The sequence below is a fragment of the Lissotriton vulgaris genome, chromosome 5 (assembly GCF_964263255.1).
Source record: "Lissotriton vulgaris chromosome 5, aLisVul1.2, whole genome shotgun sequence".
Classification (NCBI taxonomy): domain Eukaryota; kingdom Metazoa; phylum Chordata; class Amphibia; order Caudata; family Salamandridae; genus Lissotriton; species Lissotriton vulgaris.
This window is the reverse complement of record NC_141693.1, coordinates 286585048-286606236: the sequence shown is the minus strand read 5'-3', so window position 1 is coordinate 286606236 and position 21189 is coordinate 286585048. Positions and strand designations below refer to the sequence as shown.

At 46.3% G+C, this 21189-nt stretch overlaps 1 protein-coding gene across 1 annotated transcript in view; it reads right to left on the bottom strand.

The window, feature by feature from the left end:
• The window catches only part of RAB23 (RAB23, member RAS oncogene family), a 213640-nt gene that overhangs the window by 80892 nt on the left and 111559 nt on the right, over positions 1-21189 (bottom strand). The window contains exon 5 of the mRNA XM_086921444.1: positions 14431-14513. Coding sequence (XP_086777570.1) covers positions 14431-14513 — 83 coding nt within the window. The remainder of the gene's footprint in view (positions 1-14430; positions 14514-21189) is intronic.

Sequence of the window (21189 nt, the reverse complement as noted above, 5' to 3'; positions counted from 1 at the left end):
AGGAGGAGCCGGAAGTTGCAGCCCGCAGCCCTAACCACTAAATCTTGCCAAGTAGATTAAAAAAACATTCTTTATTAAATCATTGCAGCAAATAAGTGAACAGCGGGAGTCTGATATCCAGCAAATTGAATTAACGCCCACTGAAAAGGAGCAAGTGCGCCACAGGCCGCAGGCTCGAGGCCGCCGGTTAGTGGTGCCTCGCGACTTATTCCAGAGGAGGCAGGGTCTTAAAGCGGCCATTGCCCTCCCTCCCTCCCAAACAACGAACCAATTAATGATCCGACACAATCAAACTAGGGCCTAGGCCCACCGACGTACAAGACGTACTGGAGAATGTACATGTTTCTAAAATTAACGCCTATACTTTGTAGTCTAGTACCGGCGAAAATTCCATTACTCATTAGAAAGGAACAAGATTTCACTCACGCAGGCTGGAAATGCGCACCCTCATCCGTGTGCGTGTTGTGTGTGATTGAATTAGCCTCTCCAAGTCAGGTACCCTTCGCATACAAGAGATAATGGCATAAGAACCAATTCATTATTCAGGTCATGTATGCGTTGATGTCCTGGACTGCAACAGCACAGCAACACTTCCCTTTAACCTTCTTATGTCCAATGCGCAGTGCACAGTCTTTTCAGGCTGGTCTAGGGGCAGCTTTCGCGGTCTCCTCTGCCTCCGGTAATACAAAGCGAATGAATATGTGCGCTTTGGATCAGCTCTCTTCACTTTGATGGATGGCATTTTACCTGATCACGAGTGCACATCAACGTAAAACAAGGAGACAACAGAACACCAGAACACGGAGGCAAAGACGAAGACGGAAAACAGACGACAGCAACGAGACACGCAAAGACTTAAAACAAACAGGGAGACGAAATGAGACGGGGTAGACGTACAAAGTGAAACGAAAATTATAAACAAAATGCTGCTTACCATATCGCAAATAGAAAGTACTCCCTGGCAACTTAAATCTCGCAGCCCACCCCTGCAAAAGACACGTCCAAAATGGCCAAAACATGCACAAATTTTTTTTTAAAAAACATCCGCCCACCGCCGCATGACGTTCGAAAAGGGGCGGGATGAGAAAAAATCTACGGAATGCCCACGAATCTGGTCAAAGAATAATGGACAGATCTCTCTTCCAATGGCTAGGCTCCATTTATGGAGCTAACCAATGGAAGAGACAGTGGGGACAAAGCCCCGTACTGCCTAACAAAAGATTTCGCCTGCGCGAACACTGCTGCGCAGTGGACGCCAGGCGAAACCTATAAATGTTGGTAAAGTTATAGTCTGATTAACATGAAAATCAGAAATCACCTTGGGAAGGAACTTAGGGTGAGTACGCATAACAAACTTAGCAGCATGAAATGCAGTATAAGGTTCCTGGCAACACAATGCCTGAATTTCACTCACCCTGCGGGCCGATGTGATGGCCACCAGGAACGCCATCTTCTAAGACAGGTGCTGCAGTGAAGCCTTATGAATAGGCTCAAAGCGTTCCTTCATCAGCCTGGACAGCACCACATTCAGTTCCCATGAAGGCGAAGGAAGCCGAATAGGGAACATCTTCTTCAACCCCTCCAAAAAATCCTTAATCACAGGAATCTGGAAGAAGGATGTCTGTGAAGGGCAGTCAATGCAGCTAGATGAACCTTAATGGAATGAAAATTAAGGCCAGACTGAGCTAGATGCAGAAGGTATGGAAGGATAACATCCTCCTTGCAGGTCGTCGGATAATAGTTCTTAGACATGCACCAGATGCAGAATCTCTTCCATTTGTAAGCATAAGAGGTCCTAGTAGATGGCCTCTTAGCCTCCTTCAATATGTCCATGCAATCCTCAGGAAGATTCAAGTGGTCATAATGCTCTATCTCAGGAGCCATGCCGCCAAACTCAACGATGAGAGGTTGGGGTGCACCATCTGCCCCCGAACTTCGTGAGCAGCAGCCGATGAGGTAGGATCGACCGGTGAAGCAGGTCCGTGAACCACCACTGTCTGGGCCATTCCGGCGCAATGAGGATCATCTGTGCCCAGGATCGGGCCAGCTTGATGAGCACCGCTGGAATCAGGGGAATGGGTGGAAAAGCGTACAGCAAGCTGTTTGACCAGCTGATCCATAACGCGTTCCCCAGAGTCCCCGGCTGGTAATACCTCGAGGCGAAGTCGCTGCATTTACTGTTCTCTGCTGTGGCGAATAGATCCACTTCTGGAGTGCCCCACATGGCGAAGATGTCGTCGAGCACCTCGTCGTTTATGACCCAATCGTGGTTTTCGTGAAGCAACCTGCTGAGGGCGTCCGCCTGAACATTCTGCACACCTGGCAGATGAGTTGCCGTTATCGTCAGTGCCAGATCGCCTGCGCTTCCTGTGACAGTGTGCGCGATCTCGAGCCTCCCTGCTGGTTGAGGTAATACATTGTGGTCGTATTGTCCGTCTGCACAAGCAAGGAGTTGGTCTGGAAGGACGGATGAAAGGCCTTCAGTGCCAAGTGAACAGCTCTGAGTACCAGGAAATTGATGTCGGAGACCACGTTCCCTGGATCTGTAGATGGTCTGAATGTGCTACCCAGCCCAGGAGAGACGCATCAGTCACGATAGTCTGAGTCGGGATGTCCTTGTGGAAAGGAACCCCTCTGAGGAGATTCTCTGCTGAGCACCACTGTTAGAAATGGGATCCCTGGCTGGCCAGGGCTTGTGCCAAAGTCAGTCAGAGACCACCACTCCTAAGTCAGGGCAAGGGAGTTACACACCAAGATAACCCCTGCTCACCCTCTAGGTAACGTGGCGCGAGCAGCAAGGCTAAACTTGGAGGCGATGTGAATTAAGTATTTGCGCACGCACCCCAGCAACAACACCCAAGGCCCACCACAAAGGAAACTTCACACAAGGTTATATATAAAAATAGCCCTTGTATTACACCAAAACACATCAGATAAAAACACACACTTTCCAATGTGCCAACAGGCACGGGCAGAATTTACAGGGGATATGTACAAGACAGGGCCACATGGACCACTGTCAGGAATCAGCACTTTTAGAACTTAGCACTAGGTAGATTTAGCACTTAGAACATAGAATATAAATCACTGTAGCACAAAATAGAACATAAAGCACACAACCAGTAATCACTGGTAACCGGTAAGTATCACCTACGCAATCCTAATCACCTTAGGAACAGGTCACGCAGGGAACCCGGACCTCACTAGCACCACCTGTACTAGCAAGAACAACCACCTAAGTATCACAATACCTGTAGGGGTATAAGCACGTTACACATGATGCATCACAACACATTCAGAGGTGTAGGGAAGGAAAACACATGATGCAGAACCTACATTCAGCGGTGTAAAAACAAGGCACATGACGCATTAAAAACACATTCAGAGGTGCATCAAAAGAACAATTGCGCCAAATTCACGTAAGTCACCACCTGTGACTGTCCCTAGGCCCTCTGGCCTTGTTGGGGCTAGGACGCCCTGTGTCCCAGTGTCAGGGGCCTAAACGTGGCAGCTGCCCACGAAGTGCTGGGCAGCTGTGTGAGACAAGGCTGGGGCCAATGCTGGAGCCTCTCAGGCTCTGCCCAACTGACTGTCTCCTGAGCCTCTCTTGCTCAACCAACAATAAATGCGCCTGAGCCCCTCGTGTGCTCTAAGAAATTAATGTGGCCCTCAAGAGCCTCTCTGGGCTCTTAAAACAAATGGGGCGCTGCTGAGCCTCTCTCAGGGCTCAAGAACAAAAAGGGGGGCGTCGTTGGAGTCCCTCCCGGACTCAAGAGAAGCAATGCCCCGGCGTTGGAATCCCTCGTGGGGAGGGGGGACTCGAAATACACACATGGGCTCCTGAGCCCCTCTGGGCTCCTCAACAACAGACACCGCCTGAGCTTCTCGTTGGCTCAAAATACCAATGCCCTGTGAGCCTCTCGGGCTCTAGGGAATGCCTCAATGCCCCCTCCGTTGGAGCGGCCCTCTGTCAACCGGGGCCGCACTAATAGAAAGACCCTGTCCCCGCACTCACCGGGACCTCGCTGGTGCTGCGGGGGCGGGAACACTGCCGGCTCTTCTCTCAGGCAGCGCGGGGCTCCTCTTCAACACCGGAGCCCCGCCTGCACTTCCAACCGCTCTTCCTCCGCGTCGTGGCTCTCCTCTCGCTTGGGGAGCCTCGTGGACAGACACAGCTTCCTTGGCCGGGCAGGAGCACGGGGTGGCCTCCCGTCCGCTCCCTGTCGGGTCTCTGTACTTCCGTGTGCGCGTGGGGAAGCCCTCGAGGTCGGGCCAATCCCTGCGCAGCCCCAAGATGACACAGAGGGAGTCCCTGTGGCCAGGGACCAATCACCGCGCGGCAATCCTTCTCCGGGGCCGCCAATGGCAGCGTGGCCCTGGGGGATGGAGGCGGGACAGCGCCTCGCAGCAGATCCACGGGCATGCGGCGGTGATGATTTTCGAGGGGTGAGCTCCCTCGGGAATTAAATCGTGAAGCGAGGTGGGCACTCGCTTGGGGCCAAAACAACGGCACCAGCTCCCTGGCGGGTTGGGCACCTGCCAAGGGTACAAAATCACCAAATAAACGGGGCAATCGCCGGGTGAGCACCGGCAGAGCCAGTAAAAGCACTCCCAAGCGCTAGCAAAGCAAATAAAGCGCTCCCAGGCGCCTTGGGGAGAAGTAAAGCGCTCTCAGCGCTAGGGCAGGAAATAAACTCCAGCAAAGTCCTTCTAGGCAGGCAGGGGGGGGGCGCAAGGCTGGGCCCAGGACCAGCTCACTGGGTCTGCAGGCAGGGAGACAGTCCAAGTGGCGGTCCTCCTGGCGCCCAGCACAGCAACAGCCCCCCTCAGACAGGATCCTGGAACAGAACATTTTGTTAGGGGACACAGCCCCTTCTAATACTGTAAATTCCTTAGTCTGTAGGTGCAGGGTGGGGGGAGAAACCAGTCGCAGCTGGTTTTGGAGCACCCTTGATGTGCTCAACCACCCTTTTCATTCACTGGCAGGGCTAGGGTCATTAGACGCACCACAGGGGGCGGAGCCAGCATTGCGTGGGGAAAGCCCAGCCCCATTCAGGAACCAGGTGCAGCCCCTCCCTCACATCAGCATGCTAATCTCTCCATTCACTACCGGGGCAGACCCACACAGACTTCCTGGAGCCAGGCTTGCCAGCCAGCTCCAGCCAATCACACTCCAGCACCCTCACAGCATACGTACAGCCATGTCTAAAAGTGGCACTTCCACACTAGACACGCACACGCCGCATACATCATTGCGAAGCATTCAATCACGCGAGTTCGCACATACCGAACTCGAGCATGCACACCTCACGCATCAGGAACTACCAGGGACACAGACATTCCCCATGCATTCCTATGGGAGGGCAGGCCAACCTTACTCCACGCACTCAGAGTGCGTACGCACTTTCCACTGGGACACAGTGAAAGTGCGCAGAACCCACAAATCACCATCACCAGGTCACCATTAAAAGCAAAAAGTTTAGGGGTGAACCTGCCAGAAGGGCCAAGTCCAACAACCACATCTCAGGGATTGTTGGGCGTGAAGAGACAACTGAATCCGGTCTTCCCAACACCCTTTCCTCTGGTCCCACTGGTCCTCCAAACATTCCTGTAGCGGCCTCATGTGTAGGCGCGCGTGCGGAGTTAGGAAGATACAAGAGGCCATCGATCCCAGTAGAGAAGACACCGTCCTCACTGTTGTAGATGGAGCAGCTATGAGAGCCTGAGCCTTCCGAAGGATGGATAAGCGTCTCTCCTCCGAAGGAGACACGCTTGCAGACAGCGTATTGATGGAGGCTCTCAAGTATTGCAGGCACTGTACAGGAATCGGGACAGACTTGGACAGATTCATGTGCAACCCCAGCCGGTTCAACAGGACGGCCGTCCTGTTGAAGTGCAACTGTGCTTCCTGGAAGGTGGAAGCTTTGATCAACCAATTGTCCAGGTACGGGTAGACTAACACCTTGTTCTTTCTCAGGTGCGCTGCTACCACAGCCATGCTTTTCGAAAAAGTCCTGGGTGCAGACTTCAGTCCAAACTGTAGTACGGTGTACTGATAGTGATTGGCGCCGACGAGGAAGCACAGGAACTTCTGATGTTTCCGTGCAATGGGCACATGGAAGTACGCATCTTGCAGATCTATCGCACACAGCCAGTCTCCTCTCTGCAGCTGAGGATAAATATGATGCAAAGACAGCATGCAAAACTTTTCCCTGCGAATCCACTGGTTTGCTTGTCGCAAATCCAGAATGGGTCTGAACTCGTTCTTGTCTTTCTTCTGTACTAGGAAGAAGCATGAGTAAAGACCCTTTCCCCTTTGAGACAGAGGGACGTCTTCTATCGCCCTTTTTCTTAACAGGGTATCGGCCTCCGCCTGGAGTTCGCGTAGCTGGAATTGCGAGCTGACCGGTGGAATTGCTGGAGGCGGACTGGTGAAAGGAAGACTGTAGACATTGCAAACAATATTCAGCACCCACTTGTCCTGAGTAATGTTTCTCCACTCTGCCAGGTAATGTTGAATGCTTCCCCCCCCCGGAGCAGGTAACGGATGAGAGGGAAGAAGCACCTCAGGGCCTAGACCCAGTCGGGCCTTGGGTCGCTGCGGAAGACTGTTGATCCCCGCGGCCCCTCTGGCGCTTTTGGAACGGTTTCCGCTGGAGCTGCTGCTGTTGTTGCTGTCCAGCCTGCCGTCTTTGACCTCTGCCTTGCGCCCCGTACCACCTCTGGAACGGGCGGAAGGTCTTCTTCTGTTCCTTAGGCTTTTCCAACCCGACAGCAGTCAGGGTTTCCACCTCTGCCTTCATGCGGGCCATCTCGTCGTCCGCATGTTTCCCGAAGAGGGTCTCGCCCGAAAAGGGCAGGTTAGAAACCCTCTGCTGCGCCTCGGGCTTCAAGGATGTAAGACGCAGCCAGGCGTGGCTCCTCAGGTTGACCCCATGGCAGTACCCGTGGGCTGCCAAGAGGGAAGAATCCGCCGCCAAACTTATTACCTGGTTGGAAACAAGCAGACCCTCAGCGAAGATCTCTTGGAAATTTTCCCTCTTCTCCCGGGGAAGATGTTCCGCAAACTGTTGGAGGGACTCCCACAGAGCCCGATCATAACGTCCCAACAGAGCTGAGGCACTCGCGGCCTTCATTGACGTGTAGGCCGTCCCGCAAACCTTCCTGCCTGCCAAATCCATCCAGCGGCTCTCCTTGTCAGGATACACTGTCGATGACGGGGTGGTGGCGTGCTGTTTTCTCGCTGCCGTCACAATCACCGAGTCAGGTGTGGGATCCACCCGAAGAAATGCCGGGTCCGAGTCAGGAGCCTTATATTTCTTCTGCAGCCTTGAGGGTGCCGATCTCGTAGACCCAGGCATGAGGAACAGTTCCCTGGCCGGTTCCCCCAGCCCAGGAACCAAGGGTAGCAAAGGGCGCGACAGCTGCTTCTTGTGCAGTGTTTCGAAGATGACGGACGTCATCGGCGCGGGCACAGTGAGCGTGATGCCCAGCTTAGCCGCTCCTCGTAGCAACACGTCCTGGAAGGACACTATGTCGTCTACTGGAGACACCCTCACCCGAGGGGAATCCGTCAGTGTAGGTGAATAGTCCCTGGCACTAGAGGAATCCGTGTGGCAGGACCTCGGCCTATCCCTCCTGTGGCGCCGTCTGGATCTTGTAGAAGAGCGACGGCGACTCCTGGATCTGTCCCTCCATCCGGAGCGAGATCTCTACCTCCGCGGCCTCGGACGTTCCACGGGCAGCAGCGGAAGGCGCTGAGGAGGCCTAAACGGGAGCTTAGGTTGCGGTGGCCTCGTAGGCGGTGTTGGGAGATGTGGGAACGAGGCAGACCTTGGCAGAGGTGGTGGTGTAGGAGGTGGAGAAAGATGAGGCGGAACCGGCGTCGGGTTACCTGGAGGAGGGTCCTTCGGTAACCGAGGAGGTGTAGGTGACCTCGGCTTGGCGGGGGAATAAACTTGTGAGTTCTACGAGACCGGAGCCTCTTCCCCTCTCTTCCATTTCTTTGCCTGACCTGAAGGGGGGGACCCAGAGGCCGTGACCCTGGTAGCCGAGCAACGGCGCCTTCGAGACCGTGGACTTGTGGTGACAGAAGACACAGTCCTGGCCTTGGAACGCCTCCTGGAGGGCGATGTTCTCCTCCTCGATGGTGAGCGCTTTTTCGACGTCGATGAACGCCGTCTCGACTGCGATGAACGCCTCCTCGACGTCGATGATGATCTCCTTCTCGCCGTCGACAATCTCTTTCTCGACGTCGACTATTTTCTTCTCGGTACTGAACGACGGCGACGCCTCTACGTCGACCGCCTGTGCCTTCCGAACCCTCTCGATGTCGGTGATGACTCGACGACGAAGCAGTTCTCGACGTCGACCTCGTCGGTCTCGTCGTCAATCCCCTCGCTTCGACCCAGAGCCCTGGGGAGACTGGGAGCAGACCGTGGTCATTCCTCTCATTGTCAACGGAGGCCGGTGGCGATTTCTGGCCTTCTTCTCACTGGGGAGCCCCCCAGAGGCCTCAGCATGGGCAGAGGAAGAAGCCCCTTCCTGCCCAGACCCACCTTGACCTTGCTGTCTTCTTTGCTCCAGTCTTTGGAGCCTGATCTTCTCTCTGTCCTTCAGGGTCCTGCTGGAAAACTGCAGGCAGATCTCACACGTCCCAGGAACATATGAGAAGGAGGGAGACACAGGATACAGACCCTGTGTGGATCAGATCTTTCCTTCTTCCTGGTACACGCTGGACATTTCTCAAATAAGGCAGGCATATTTGATCAAAGAGTGGCCAAAAACACTAGAAAAGTGAAGAAAGAGGCACGTCGTGTGAACACACTCTAATACTTTAAAAATGCCAAAAAGTTAACAAAACACCCCAAAAAGGGAGAGCTCAATGCTCCAGGGTCCTGCTAGCAGGAGCCGGAAAAAACGAACTGAAAGTAAAAGGAAGGGGCTGAGCATGCTGGGATACCGAGGGTCTCCAGAGAGTTCCTTAAAGGCACGGTATCCCTTTTCCAGACACATAATGGCAGCCTATGGAGGGTTGTCTGTCCTTACCTTCCTCTCTATCATTCCAAGGATTTAGTGAGGGGAGGAACGTTTCTCTATGGGTGAAACTTGACAGATTGTGTTAAATTTGTTATTGGTGTTATATCCTTGGCATTTCTAGTTGAAGTACTGGACAGTGTAGCCTTGTAGGTACAGGATGCATTATTGTCTTTAATTTTCTCTTAAGTGTCTATGCAGGACTGCGATGAAGACAGCTTAAGAGATTTTTGATTGCTCCGGGGTCCACGCACATGGGCGGGACTATTCACTAGATTATGACTATAACAGAGATCCCCTACTACAGAACTATTTGTTCTACCTGCCTAACACCCTCACTAGATAAGACCGGGAATGGGGTGTAAACTCCCTCGGTTTGAGTACCAACTGTGTTACATAGTATTACCTCATGCTCATTTGTGATTTCATCGGGTATGCCAACAGTTCCTACTGGTTTGTTTTTTGTGACACTTTTCGTAGAACCGTTTTTGCTAACCTTCTGTGTCTGTTTAGGTTTCACTTTTAGGGCACCTACTTGTCTTGGTGCACGTAATCTTGATGTTATTCCAGGCCTATTACTATCAGCTAGGTTAGAGGTCATTGGAGTGCTCAAAACCAGTGATGAAACACTGGCATAGGCAGTTGGATTATCAAGGGCAGTTGGTGATAAGCCTCTTAAGTTTAATTGCGACATGTTAGTCAGGTTTGGTGGGCTAGCTGGTTTATAGGTAGGTAGCCTGGCTGGATCGAGTGACAACCGTCTCTCTGCCAACTCGATTTCATGAGTAAGAAGTGACTCAGCTCTAATAATAAAGGCATCTAGGGGGCTAGCAGCACCCTTTCGCCTATTAGTATTTCTATATTTCCTTATTGAGCCGATATATGAACACAAAAACATCGTAAGTAGGATAGGGATTACAACCAACAACAGCAAACAGTGGGCACGAGACACAAGGCGAAGATTAGCTGTTTTCACCTTTAAGCTCTAGTGAGCAAGTGCTTGCACTAAGGCCTAAATTAAGCCAGTTCTTAGAGGGGTGGCCCAGTCCAGTCACGGTCAGTCACAGACGGGCCCACCCTTGGCCCAGGCTTCTCCCGGCACGTCCCGCGATGCGGGGGCAGAGGCTGCGCTTTATGCGCCGAGATGATCTGGTGCCCCTTCCTCATCAGGAACACCCGAGGCGACTCACGTTGCAACCTGGATGTTGAAGTCCAACAGGGTGTTAGCTGCGGGCAACAAGAGCGCCGGGAGCTGAGTATTCCCCTGGGACAGTGGTCCCTCCTGGATATGGTGTCATCAGCAGGAGAAGAACTGGCCAAAAAGCAGCGTGAGCAGCACAGTAGATTATTTGTTAGTACTTTCTATTTGGTCATCTGGGTTGTAGTCCTAGTCCTGTTCATGTGTTTGAGTGAAAGTTTGAATGTAAGAGTTCATGCTGAATGAATGTGTGATAGCATGGGGCAGAGTATATGAAACATGTTTTGACTTGCAGGGGTTTGTGTATTTCTACATGTATTCTTTTTATATGTATGAATTTGATTATTTATGATTAGCTGATGTACACAGCTATATATATATATTTTTTGTATGATGGATACATATAATAAATTGATAATAATCACCCTGATTATCTACAAGTCGATTTTCACTACTCCACATACAAGCATCTTTAACTGCACACTAGCTGCAGCCCCTTGTGGATGTGGTGATTTATGTCCCGTATCTATGGTTGAGATCGTCTGCCATACCAAACAGTTTTCAGTCAGTCGGGTTAGTGTATTATTTTGCAGGTTGAGGAGGAAGTCTTGGTTTTTTTGCTTTTTTTTAAAGTTTGAGTTGTCTGGGATTTTGAAGTCATCATGGAGGGTTGTGGGGGCAAAATAGATAGCACGGAGCTCCAATAATTTATTAGAAAGTCTTTGTTCTGATCTACCCTTCATGCAATAGTTATATTCAGCACTGATCAATTGTCTGCTAAAAAAAAAGTCTGCCATTGTGCTCTCCACCCCACTAGATTTGCTGCTTAAAGACAAAATTGGCAAGCATTCTCAAATCGTTGCAGCTTCTTCTCAAAGAAGTGTGGATCCCAATACACACTGCTTTCTCAAGCAGAAAATGGCTGTAGTTTGGTCCAGTTAGGAATTGGATGTGCACCCTTAGTAGATGTACGAGAAAGGAGGAGAAAGAGGACTTGGGTTTCTTGCATCTTTCTTTCACATTGCCTATATAGTACATAACAATTCTGAGATGAGGAGTTATTTGTTGCAGCAACCTGAATTCCCTATACTGGCAAAGAAAGTACAAAGAAGGTATGGGTAATTCTAGGGCTCACTTATGCTTTCATGAAGTAGGGCTGGGCCCTGTAGGAAAAATCTGGGGTTGATCCCAGCTTCACATATTTGGTGAACCAAAGCTTTCTTAAATCAAAGAATATACTGTGAAGATTATATCTATAAATAAGGATGATGTTGGTTGTTCTAAATTTAGTGGAACATTCAATAGTTCCTCCACTTTTTTTGTTTTGTTTACAACAGCTGGAATGTCGCCTTTGCAGTTACGGCAACAAATCATGACTTCATCTATTATGCACTCTACTACCCCTTTGGAAAACTCCTTTACGGCCAATATTGAAGCAACAACAAATAACCTGTAGATCCGCCGCTATAAAATCATTAGGAGGATCGACAGCCAAACCTGCATGTAAGGCAGTGAGGTTTTTGAGCTCAGCAGCAAAGGAACTAGACAAAATGGTTAGATCAATTTAGTCCGCCCATTAGGGACCTTTGCTTCTCCTGTTTATTTTTAACAAATCTTACGAACAGCATTAAGACTTGTAAAGTGTTTTTTTCCAACAGAATAAGAATTGCAGAGAGAAGCATTGTCGAAACAGAAAAACGTCAAACTTAAACAAGCCTAACGCAAAACTACAGAACTTACATAGGGACACGTCTACCATCGCACAGGCACCTTGCCCACTCTGACAAACTTTGACAGTCTATATGTATATTGCATTAGCACTCTGCTCTTTGTTTATGTCACAGCATAACCGGGTAGCTTTTATCAGCTAGATTCATCAAAGACCCGTTGTGCGAGTCTTTAATAGCGATTCATAAGGAATCGCTATTAAGGACTTGCAAAACTGGATTCATGTAGGAATTGCAAAAAATATTGCGATTCCTACATCTTCCTTATTTGCGATAAGCAAATTGCTAATTGCAAATAAGGAATAACTCCCCATTCATTCCTATGGGCCTAAAGGCCCATAGGAATGAATGGGGAGCATTCCTTATTTGCGATTAGCAATTAGCTAATCGCAAATAAGATAGCGATTTCAAGGGTGCCAGGGGTGTCCAAAGGACACCCTGTAGCACCCCTGAAATGCAAATTTACACAGGTGTTGCATGTGTGTGTAACATGCAACAGAGAAAAATGCACTAAAGTGCTTTTTTCTATTTTTTCGCTATTTACCACGAAGTCAGACTTCGTGGTAAATAGCGACCATATATTGCGAATTCGCAATTTCAAATTGGTTAATGAATTGCATTTAAGGAATCTCTAATAGAGATTCCTTAAATCCAATTCCTCGCAAATATGCGATTTGGCAAATAGCGATTATTGCATTTGGGATGATGAATCCCAAATGCAAAAATTGCACTCGCAAAGGGCCAGATTCTCAGAATCTGGCCCTTTGCGAGCGCAATTTAGCTTGATGAATCTAGCTGTATGTTCGCTACGATGTTTGACTGTGCGGATGGCCTAACTTGAATGCATTAGATGCTTACCTACCGATTTCAGGGCTGGTTGCCCTAGACATACAAGACGTTATAGGAAAGTTGCTGCATTATCAGTTTTAGATTCTATTGACCAGATTGCAATGTAATATTTTTAACTAGCACATTGATTTTAAGCACATTTCTGGTTGCATCGCACTTCGCTTTAATGATTTTTAAATGAAATCGAAGAAAGCATATTTTTCATCAACCGCTGCATTATGCACTTTCTCAGCTTCAGGTGAAAAGTTGAGGTAACTAGCATTTTATAGGGCAGCTTGCTGGACTTTGTTGGTGTTCTTTAGACGTTAGCAGATTGTCTGCCTCACTGTCATCATCACCAACAAGGTTAAATGGGGCGGAAATGGCCAGAGTGCATGTATCAGAGCCAAAGACGCTGTGAAATCAGCCAACTCATCCATTTCAGTGCAAGAGATATCTTTTCCTGCAAGAATCGAAGTGTTTGCCCTAATTCTACTAGATAAAAGTTTATTTGGCAGAGCCGAAGAGGATTTAGATAATGGCAGTAGTACATTGCTGTTGTCGGGTACCCCTAAATTCAGCTTAGTTAAAACGGTGTTCCAGAATCTTCAGTGGCACCATGCCAGGAACAGATCAATTTTAAAGCTTTGTGTACAGCCTTCAATGCACTATACAACACTGGACCCACCCACCTTAGGCAAAAATTCAAGTGGTATGTACCCAACAGACTACTCCGTTCCTCAGGTGTAGGAATCCTGGTTGTTCCAGATTTAAACATTTTTTCCGGGGAGGAGGAAGCTTCATCTTTGGTACAACCAAGGCTCACTTCCAGGAAAGAGTTGGAAATATGGCTATTTAACAACAAGGCCCCCTATGGAAGGGTCTGTTATTTATTACAGCCAGTGCCAGGACACCTCTGGGTTACAGCACACTTTATAAAAGCGCATTTAATTAACATTGGTACTGGCTTTGCAAGCTGGTTTAGAAGGCTCTGGCACTTAAGTTGCTAGCAAAGAAACCATGGTCCCAGGCATCAAAGTGACATCTAGAAGAACCAGAGAAGGCAGAGGTTCCATTTCAGCTTTAAGAGGTGGAAGAGAGCATGAGGCAACAAAGGTGGTAAACACAGCTTTTACCTCCATTTCAATAGAAGGCAGGTTGAAAATATTCATGGGTTATTAGTTCAAGAGTAGGACCAGGCTCCAGGAAATAAGAGCATGGCGCCTTGGATCCCTTTCATTGTTTTCCATGACGCGATGAAGAGAAGTGCCACTACTTCTTGTTCATCTTTTTGTGTCTTCTTTTGGTAATGGAGCTTCAGCGGAGAGGCCAAGATTTAAAAGAAGCACTTCATTTCACCTTCATGAAAGACATGAATCAATAGAGTGACTCTACTGGGTTTCCAACGCAGGCATGGTTTAGGATGTTGGACAAAAAGGAGAACCTATTGAGCTTTTGTCATGAAGTTAAAAACTGGGGTAAGTGAGGCAAGAAAACGTGGAAAGATAGTGAATGATGTGACAGCCACCCTTTCTAAGATTCTGAAAATGAAACACTTGGATTTTCAGTTTCAAACATTCTTTTCACAGTGACAGTTCCTAAACTTTTAAAACACTCACAACCTTTGAACACATTATTTACCTTCGGTTACATTTAGATCTTCTTTTACTGAAGTTCGGTAGAATCGCAACTTTAGTTTTTTTGCCAGGCCCTCTGCTTCTTCACTACGAAAGACAAAAGTAAGGCTTGTTACAGTTTGCCAAGTAACAAATGTACATGCAGTTACCATCTTGTCCAAGTATTAAACAGGAAAACACATTTCAGGACTTTTCTACCATTTAAAATGTTTTCATGGCTATGGGCGAAGGCATGCTGTGTACACAGGTGCAGAAGTATCTTGAGATACCAATGTAAAACTGCATAATCCTTTATCCCATTGATATATGAAGGGAAAGTCATCTGCACATCCGTTTTTATGCACACAGAAAGCACATAGAAGCGTGAATGGTAGACGATCCCTTGCCTGAGGAATTAAATGGGATCTTTCATTTCCCTCTATGAGATAGTAAATAGGTGTTTATGAAAGATGTACAAAAATGTGAATCTGTTTCTAAGCATGCATCTCCAGTTTATTAAATTATACATTTTTGGTATAACTCAAATGTTCTCATAATTGTGTAAATGGCCCTTATCACATTGCTTCAATGTAACCTGAACTCTACCAGACACTCCAAAAATTGTTTTGACTTCCCCTAAAACCCCAACTGTATCCTGCAAAGCAGGGAAATACCATGGGCCACACTCTCATGTATCTGGTTGGCCTGGAAATTTAAGACTGGCTCTTCAGTTCTTCGACCAAACCAAGAAGATCACCATCCTCATGAGAGGCTCAACATAACTGTGCAAGGCTCGAGAATACTCATAATGTAGCATGCTGTACGAAATTCCACTGTTAAACTATGGATGAGAAAGGCCATTCTTGATATTAACTATGACCTGTGGATTTTTTCCCACACTACTGAAACAGAAGATTCTGGAAAGGTAAAACAGTTATAACAAGGGCAACTATAGCTCATTGTGGTTATCTTGGCCTGATCATCAAAGCAATCCTCAGAAAAAAGTGTTGTGTGAATGTGTAACAAATCAATCAATTAATAGAATGTGAAAAATATGAAATTTAGAGCGTTATAGCACGTTCAGGTAAAAAGAGAAAAAAAAACTAATAAAGAAAAGAAAAATGAAAAAATAGGCCAAGGGTCAAATAGTTACAAAAATGGGAAAATATTCCAATAAAGTCAAATGCAGAAGGCATTATACAGAAACTCAATGAAAAAATAAAAAATAGCTTAAAATTTCCAAGAGACTCCCCCAGAGTAAGAACCGAGACCTGGGTACCTCAGAAGGCTGAAAGACAATACCATAAGGAAATATCAAGTTGGTGGTTGGGAGCTGGCCACGTTTTCAACCTTCACAGTCTTGGGGAGCACCCTTGCTGATGCCAGAGCAACCAGATTTATGGCAAGTATCATTAAAGCTTCTCTATTCTACTGTGAATCCGTTACCTTAAAGAGGAACTATCTTAATACTTTTCACAAAACCTACTTGATGCCCAGCAAAATGAGTAAATTTGAAAGTGGCCCGGTTCCAAGTTGTAAAAGATGTGGTGCGATGAATGTTAATCATATCCAGATGTACATGCTTTGACTGGTGCTAAACAGTTTTTGGGAAGAAATAAGCGGTATATTGTCAGAGATTTTGGGTTAAGTACTTATGGTAAGCTTGGATTTAATTTTCTTTCACATGAACTTTAAAATTGTGATATCTTTTCCAAATCATAAGGTTAAACTTTTTTTCCTTCATATCCTTTTGTCAAGGAGGGGCATACGTATGAAATGGATACAACTCCATCCGCATGCAAGCCGAAACTGGTTTAAGGCGGTAGTAAAGATTAGTAAATTGAAGTTAAGCCATGGCTCAACAACAAAGAGACCGTGAATGTGCTCAGACTTTTTAAGCTGACCAGCCAAATTATAAAGTAGATACATCTCTTTCTAAGTCCAATGATAAAACTAAGATTGGTGGGATAGGTATGGCATTAAAGTTAGATAGGGGTAGCCATCAAGTGAATCTATAAGATGGCGGTTGATCTCTTTTCCGGTAGTGTGATGTAAGACTACCATCTGAAGGTACATGAGGACTTAAAGACAACTGTTGGATATACACATTTCATCTTCAGCTCAGCTATTAGATCCACTTTTCTGTTTATCACTGTATATATTGCTAATTCTACCAGATGGCTTTTCTAAGAATAAACAGCACCTAAACAGGATGTCCGAATATGTTCATTCATATGTGTTACCTTCAACTACAGTAAACTTTCAATATTATAAGCATATACTACCATAGAGCTTGCTGGCACTTCGTAGGTTTCCTCAAACCTACTGTCACTTGACATACCACATATTTGGCATTTATTTTCAAATACTCAATAACTACTATTTGCATACACTACTACCTTGGTTCAAAGACGACAACTCTGTCTTTTGCCATACCTTTTACTCTAAATTCACGTTTCTATCGATTTTCTTATGGAAGTGTGTAGAGATGACTAATGTGGAATGTTAATGGTTGCCTAGCAGCTTAGAATGTTATCTCTTGAGAGATGAAACTGAGCTGTGAAGCAGGCTGTGGATGAGCTGGAGGTTCCTGTACTTACTCTTCAATAAAGACTACAATTATAATATTTCTTGGACTCATCTTTACATTGGCGACGAGGATGGGATGCGCAATTGCAATGATTTACGGTTTAAAGGTTACATTAATGTTGCATAATATTTCTTGGACTCATCTTTACATTGGCGACGAGGATGATGTTTGTTAAGCACTTGATCTCCAACCTCATCACGATTCACCCAAACACATTCCCTGTCTTTCAACCACCCTGGTACTTCTTTCAAACCTGGTTCCCTTCCTTTAAGAGAAATGAAAGGTGACACTCCAGTCATGGAATGTGGTGTTACCCTATAAGACCACATCAGCTTCTTCAATTCTTCAGACCAGGACAAACCATTGCACAAAGAAAGTTGTATATTGTCCAAGATCAGGCGATTAATCCTCTCAACTAAGCCATTGGCTTGGGGCCTAAATAAAGCAACTCTCTCATGTTTAATCCCTTTCCCACACAGGAACTCCACCATTTTCCTAGAAATTAATTGCTGACCATTGTCTGACACCAAGACCTTTGGAATCCCCTCATTCAAGAAAACCTTCTCAAGAAACTTAATTACTTTTTCAGTTGTAATACTCTCAGATGTCTCAACCACAAACCACTTGGAGTGATAATCCACCAAAACCATTAAGAATTTGCAATTTGTTCCCAACTTGGAAATAGGACCAATGAAATCTAAAGCCAACCTTTCTCAAGGACGCTCAGGAAACTTCACAGAAGAAATAGGAGGTTGACGTAAAACTTTAGTCTTGTCACTAGCAGCACAAGCATAACAATCTTTGACAACTGCTTCAACCTCATTATCTAAACCAGGCCACCAGAATGACTGACGTACACGTCGCTTAGTCATATTTCTCCCCAAATGACCTTCGTGTGCCATGATGAGAATTTTAGATCCAAGATTCTTCGGTGGTACTAATTTGTCTCTCCTCCACAGTTTCCCTTCTCTTACACTTAACTCTTCTGCAACATTTATGTAACCTTTAAACCGTAAATCATTGCACAATTGCGCACCCCATCCATTAGAAATAGAAAACATAACTCTTTCCAATACTTCATCTTCCAACATTGCAGCATCCCATTGCTCCAACCCAAAAGCTTGTTCTTCAGTATATCTCACTTCCTCAACATCAGCTTCAGACTCAATATCACTCACAACAACAGGTATTCTCGACAAGCAATCCGCTACTATATTCTTCAATCCCTTCATGTATTCCCCTTCAAAATTGTACTCTAAAACTGATAAAATCCACCTTGATATCCTCGGAGTAACACTCCCTTCTAAACCTTTGCCCCCCTTAAACAAATGAACTAAAGGTTTGTGATCAGTACGAAGTCTAAATGGTAAACCCCATACAAAGTATTTGAAATGTTTAATCCCCCAACAACATCCCAAGGCCTCTTTTTCTATCACTGAATATGACCTCTCAGCACCTTGTAGTCTTCTAGATGCAAACCCAATAATTCTTTCTTCTCCATTACATACTTGCGTTAAAACTGCACCAATACCTATAGCGCTCGCATCAGTGGTGATAAAAGTTTTTGCTCTAACATCAAAGTGTCCAAGGCTGGGTGCAGACGATATTCCATCTTTTACATCTTGGAATGCTTTTCCACAAGCATCACTCCATACAAAGTTTTTGTTGTGGGATATATAAGGGGGAAGATGTGTAGAGATGACTAATGTGGAATGTTAATGGTTGCCTAGCAGCTTAGAATGTTATCTCTTGAGAGATGAAACTGAGCTGTGAAGCAGGCTGTGGATGAGCTGGAGGTTCCTGTACTTACTCTTCAATAAAGACTACAATTATAATATTTCTTGGACTCATCTTTACAAGTACCTCTTAATACTATTTTTGCCATTATTCTACAGCTATTAATGTTACTCTCCCTAGCAAGGTATTTTCCTATTCATCGTCTCTATTGCTACAGACTGTAACTGAGTTAAATCATCAGAGTATCCTTATCCATTAGACCCTGTACTCTGCAACAAAGTTCAACATTATACTTTTTCGTGGAATATTTAATACAGAGAGTTTTTTTGGTAGTGATCCCTGCATAATATTTCCCTTCATATACTCTGGCTAGTGTTAATTTTCAGAAGACGTTCCCACAACTTTTTATTATTACTCCACACATCTAGATCTACAGACATTCTTGGCCTCCTGGATATAAATTTGCTTTTGATTCTGCTCTCTAATCACCTACGTTTTAAGTGTTGATATTGATTTTGTGCACTGAAGTTTCAACTCAATTGTTTTCATACAATTACTATAAACTCACTGATACTTTCTCTGGATTTGCAATGCATTACAAATGTCAAGGCACAAAACTATGAACAGGTCACGTGTTGATGTACTGCCATCAAATCTTATTCACACAATCAAAGCCTGGTAGAAGTACTTAAGGGGGCAAAACACCCACTGGCTAGATATCTTAACAACTGTAAGCACACTTTCTATATGATATTCCTCTCAAACTCTTGACGGACTACAATTTCTTGTAGCAGTTTTTAAACCTCATCTTTACAAAAAAATACATCTATTTCAGGCTCTCACAGTATCAAGGGATGCACTGTGAGAACAAATGCATGAGAAAGAGAAAGCGAATAAGAAAGAAAGAGAAAGAAAGGGGATGCATAAAAGGAGGCGAGTGGGGATTGTGGAAAGAGGAGTATATGGTCCCGTACAGGCCTCTCATAGACAGGGCGTATTGCTGCAGTCAAGATGCCCGTCTTGCCGCGCATAATATACGTATTCCAGACAATCCTTATGTGACCATCCCCAGTGACCCTATGGAACCAATAGTGCACCATCAATCGCTTCATATGGGCGGCAAGCACCCACGCCTCAGCTTCCTCCAGATTGCTAAGCCTAAAGCGGAAGGAGGAATAGGGGTACCAAAGGTTTTGAGATATTTTCTAGCATCTCAACTACGCTATATATTGGAATGGAATCACCCGCTCTCAGAGAAACATTGGTCAATTATGACACAAACAATTGCGGGATTGAATATATGGAGAGAGATCTGGCCTCCTCGTAAGCACAGAGCGTGGGGGGATTGAATACTCCCCAGTAACGGCAACAACTATAAAAGGTATGGGATGCTACAGTGATCTGACATGGCTTCAAAACATTCCCTTCCCCAATGACGCCAATGGCAGATAACCCGGACTTCCCCCCTGGGTGTAAGTCCAAGACATTTCAGCAGAGGCATGAACAGGGCTGTAAGAGGGTGGGCTCAATGTCTGACCATGACGGGATCATTCCTTCGATCAACTTTAGAGGGAATACGCTTTACTGACATCTGACCTTTTCCCATACAAACAGGTATTACACTGGGTAACCTCCCCGGACATGAGGCCCGGGGCTTCTCATCCAATGACCCGATTTGAAAAATGGCTTATAACTAAAACAGATGGCAAATGTAACATCTCAGAACTATATACTTTACTCTCCACGTCCCCTCTATCCTCTAAATCTAAAGGGCAGCTGAGATGGGAGGAAGAATTAGGTAGAACACTTTCTGAGAAAGAATGGCAGGACATACATTATAGAACCCATCACATGGCACACGATATGCCGGGCACAGAGGCAGCATACAAAGTAACATCATACTGGTATCTAACACTGGCCTGACTGCATAACTGGAACTAAGACCGCTCTGCATCCTGCTGGTGAGGGTGCGGACAGACTGGCTCCTTGATACACCTTCTCTGGCATGGCCCCAAACTGGTTAGATACAGGGAATTAGTCCTTAATGATATAGACTAACCTTTTAATACTACCATCCCACGCCTCCCAGCCTACACCATGCCAAGTCTCCCCAATCCACTGACCTTTCCCCTGCGCTCACTTAGAGGGAGGCAAATAGCCTTAGCTCTCAATACTGAAAGACTGGCCCTGCTTGCTAATTGGGGCACTGAGGAAGTTCCAGACCACACCACATTGTTGAGAAGACTGTGGTTTGCCCTAGCTATGGAGTGCATGTCAATTATGCTGAACAATAGAGCTGAAGCGTACACGGAGCTTTGGATACCATTTATCACAATCCTATCAAAGGAGTTCAGGGAAGTGACCTATACCAAATGTTTGCGAATCTTGTACCTTACAACCAATGGCCGGGAAGCTAACACATAACAAATGTGTGGAACAACTTGTACGTAAGTGCCA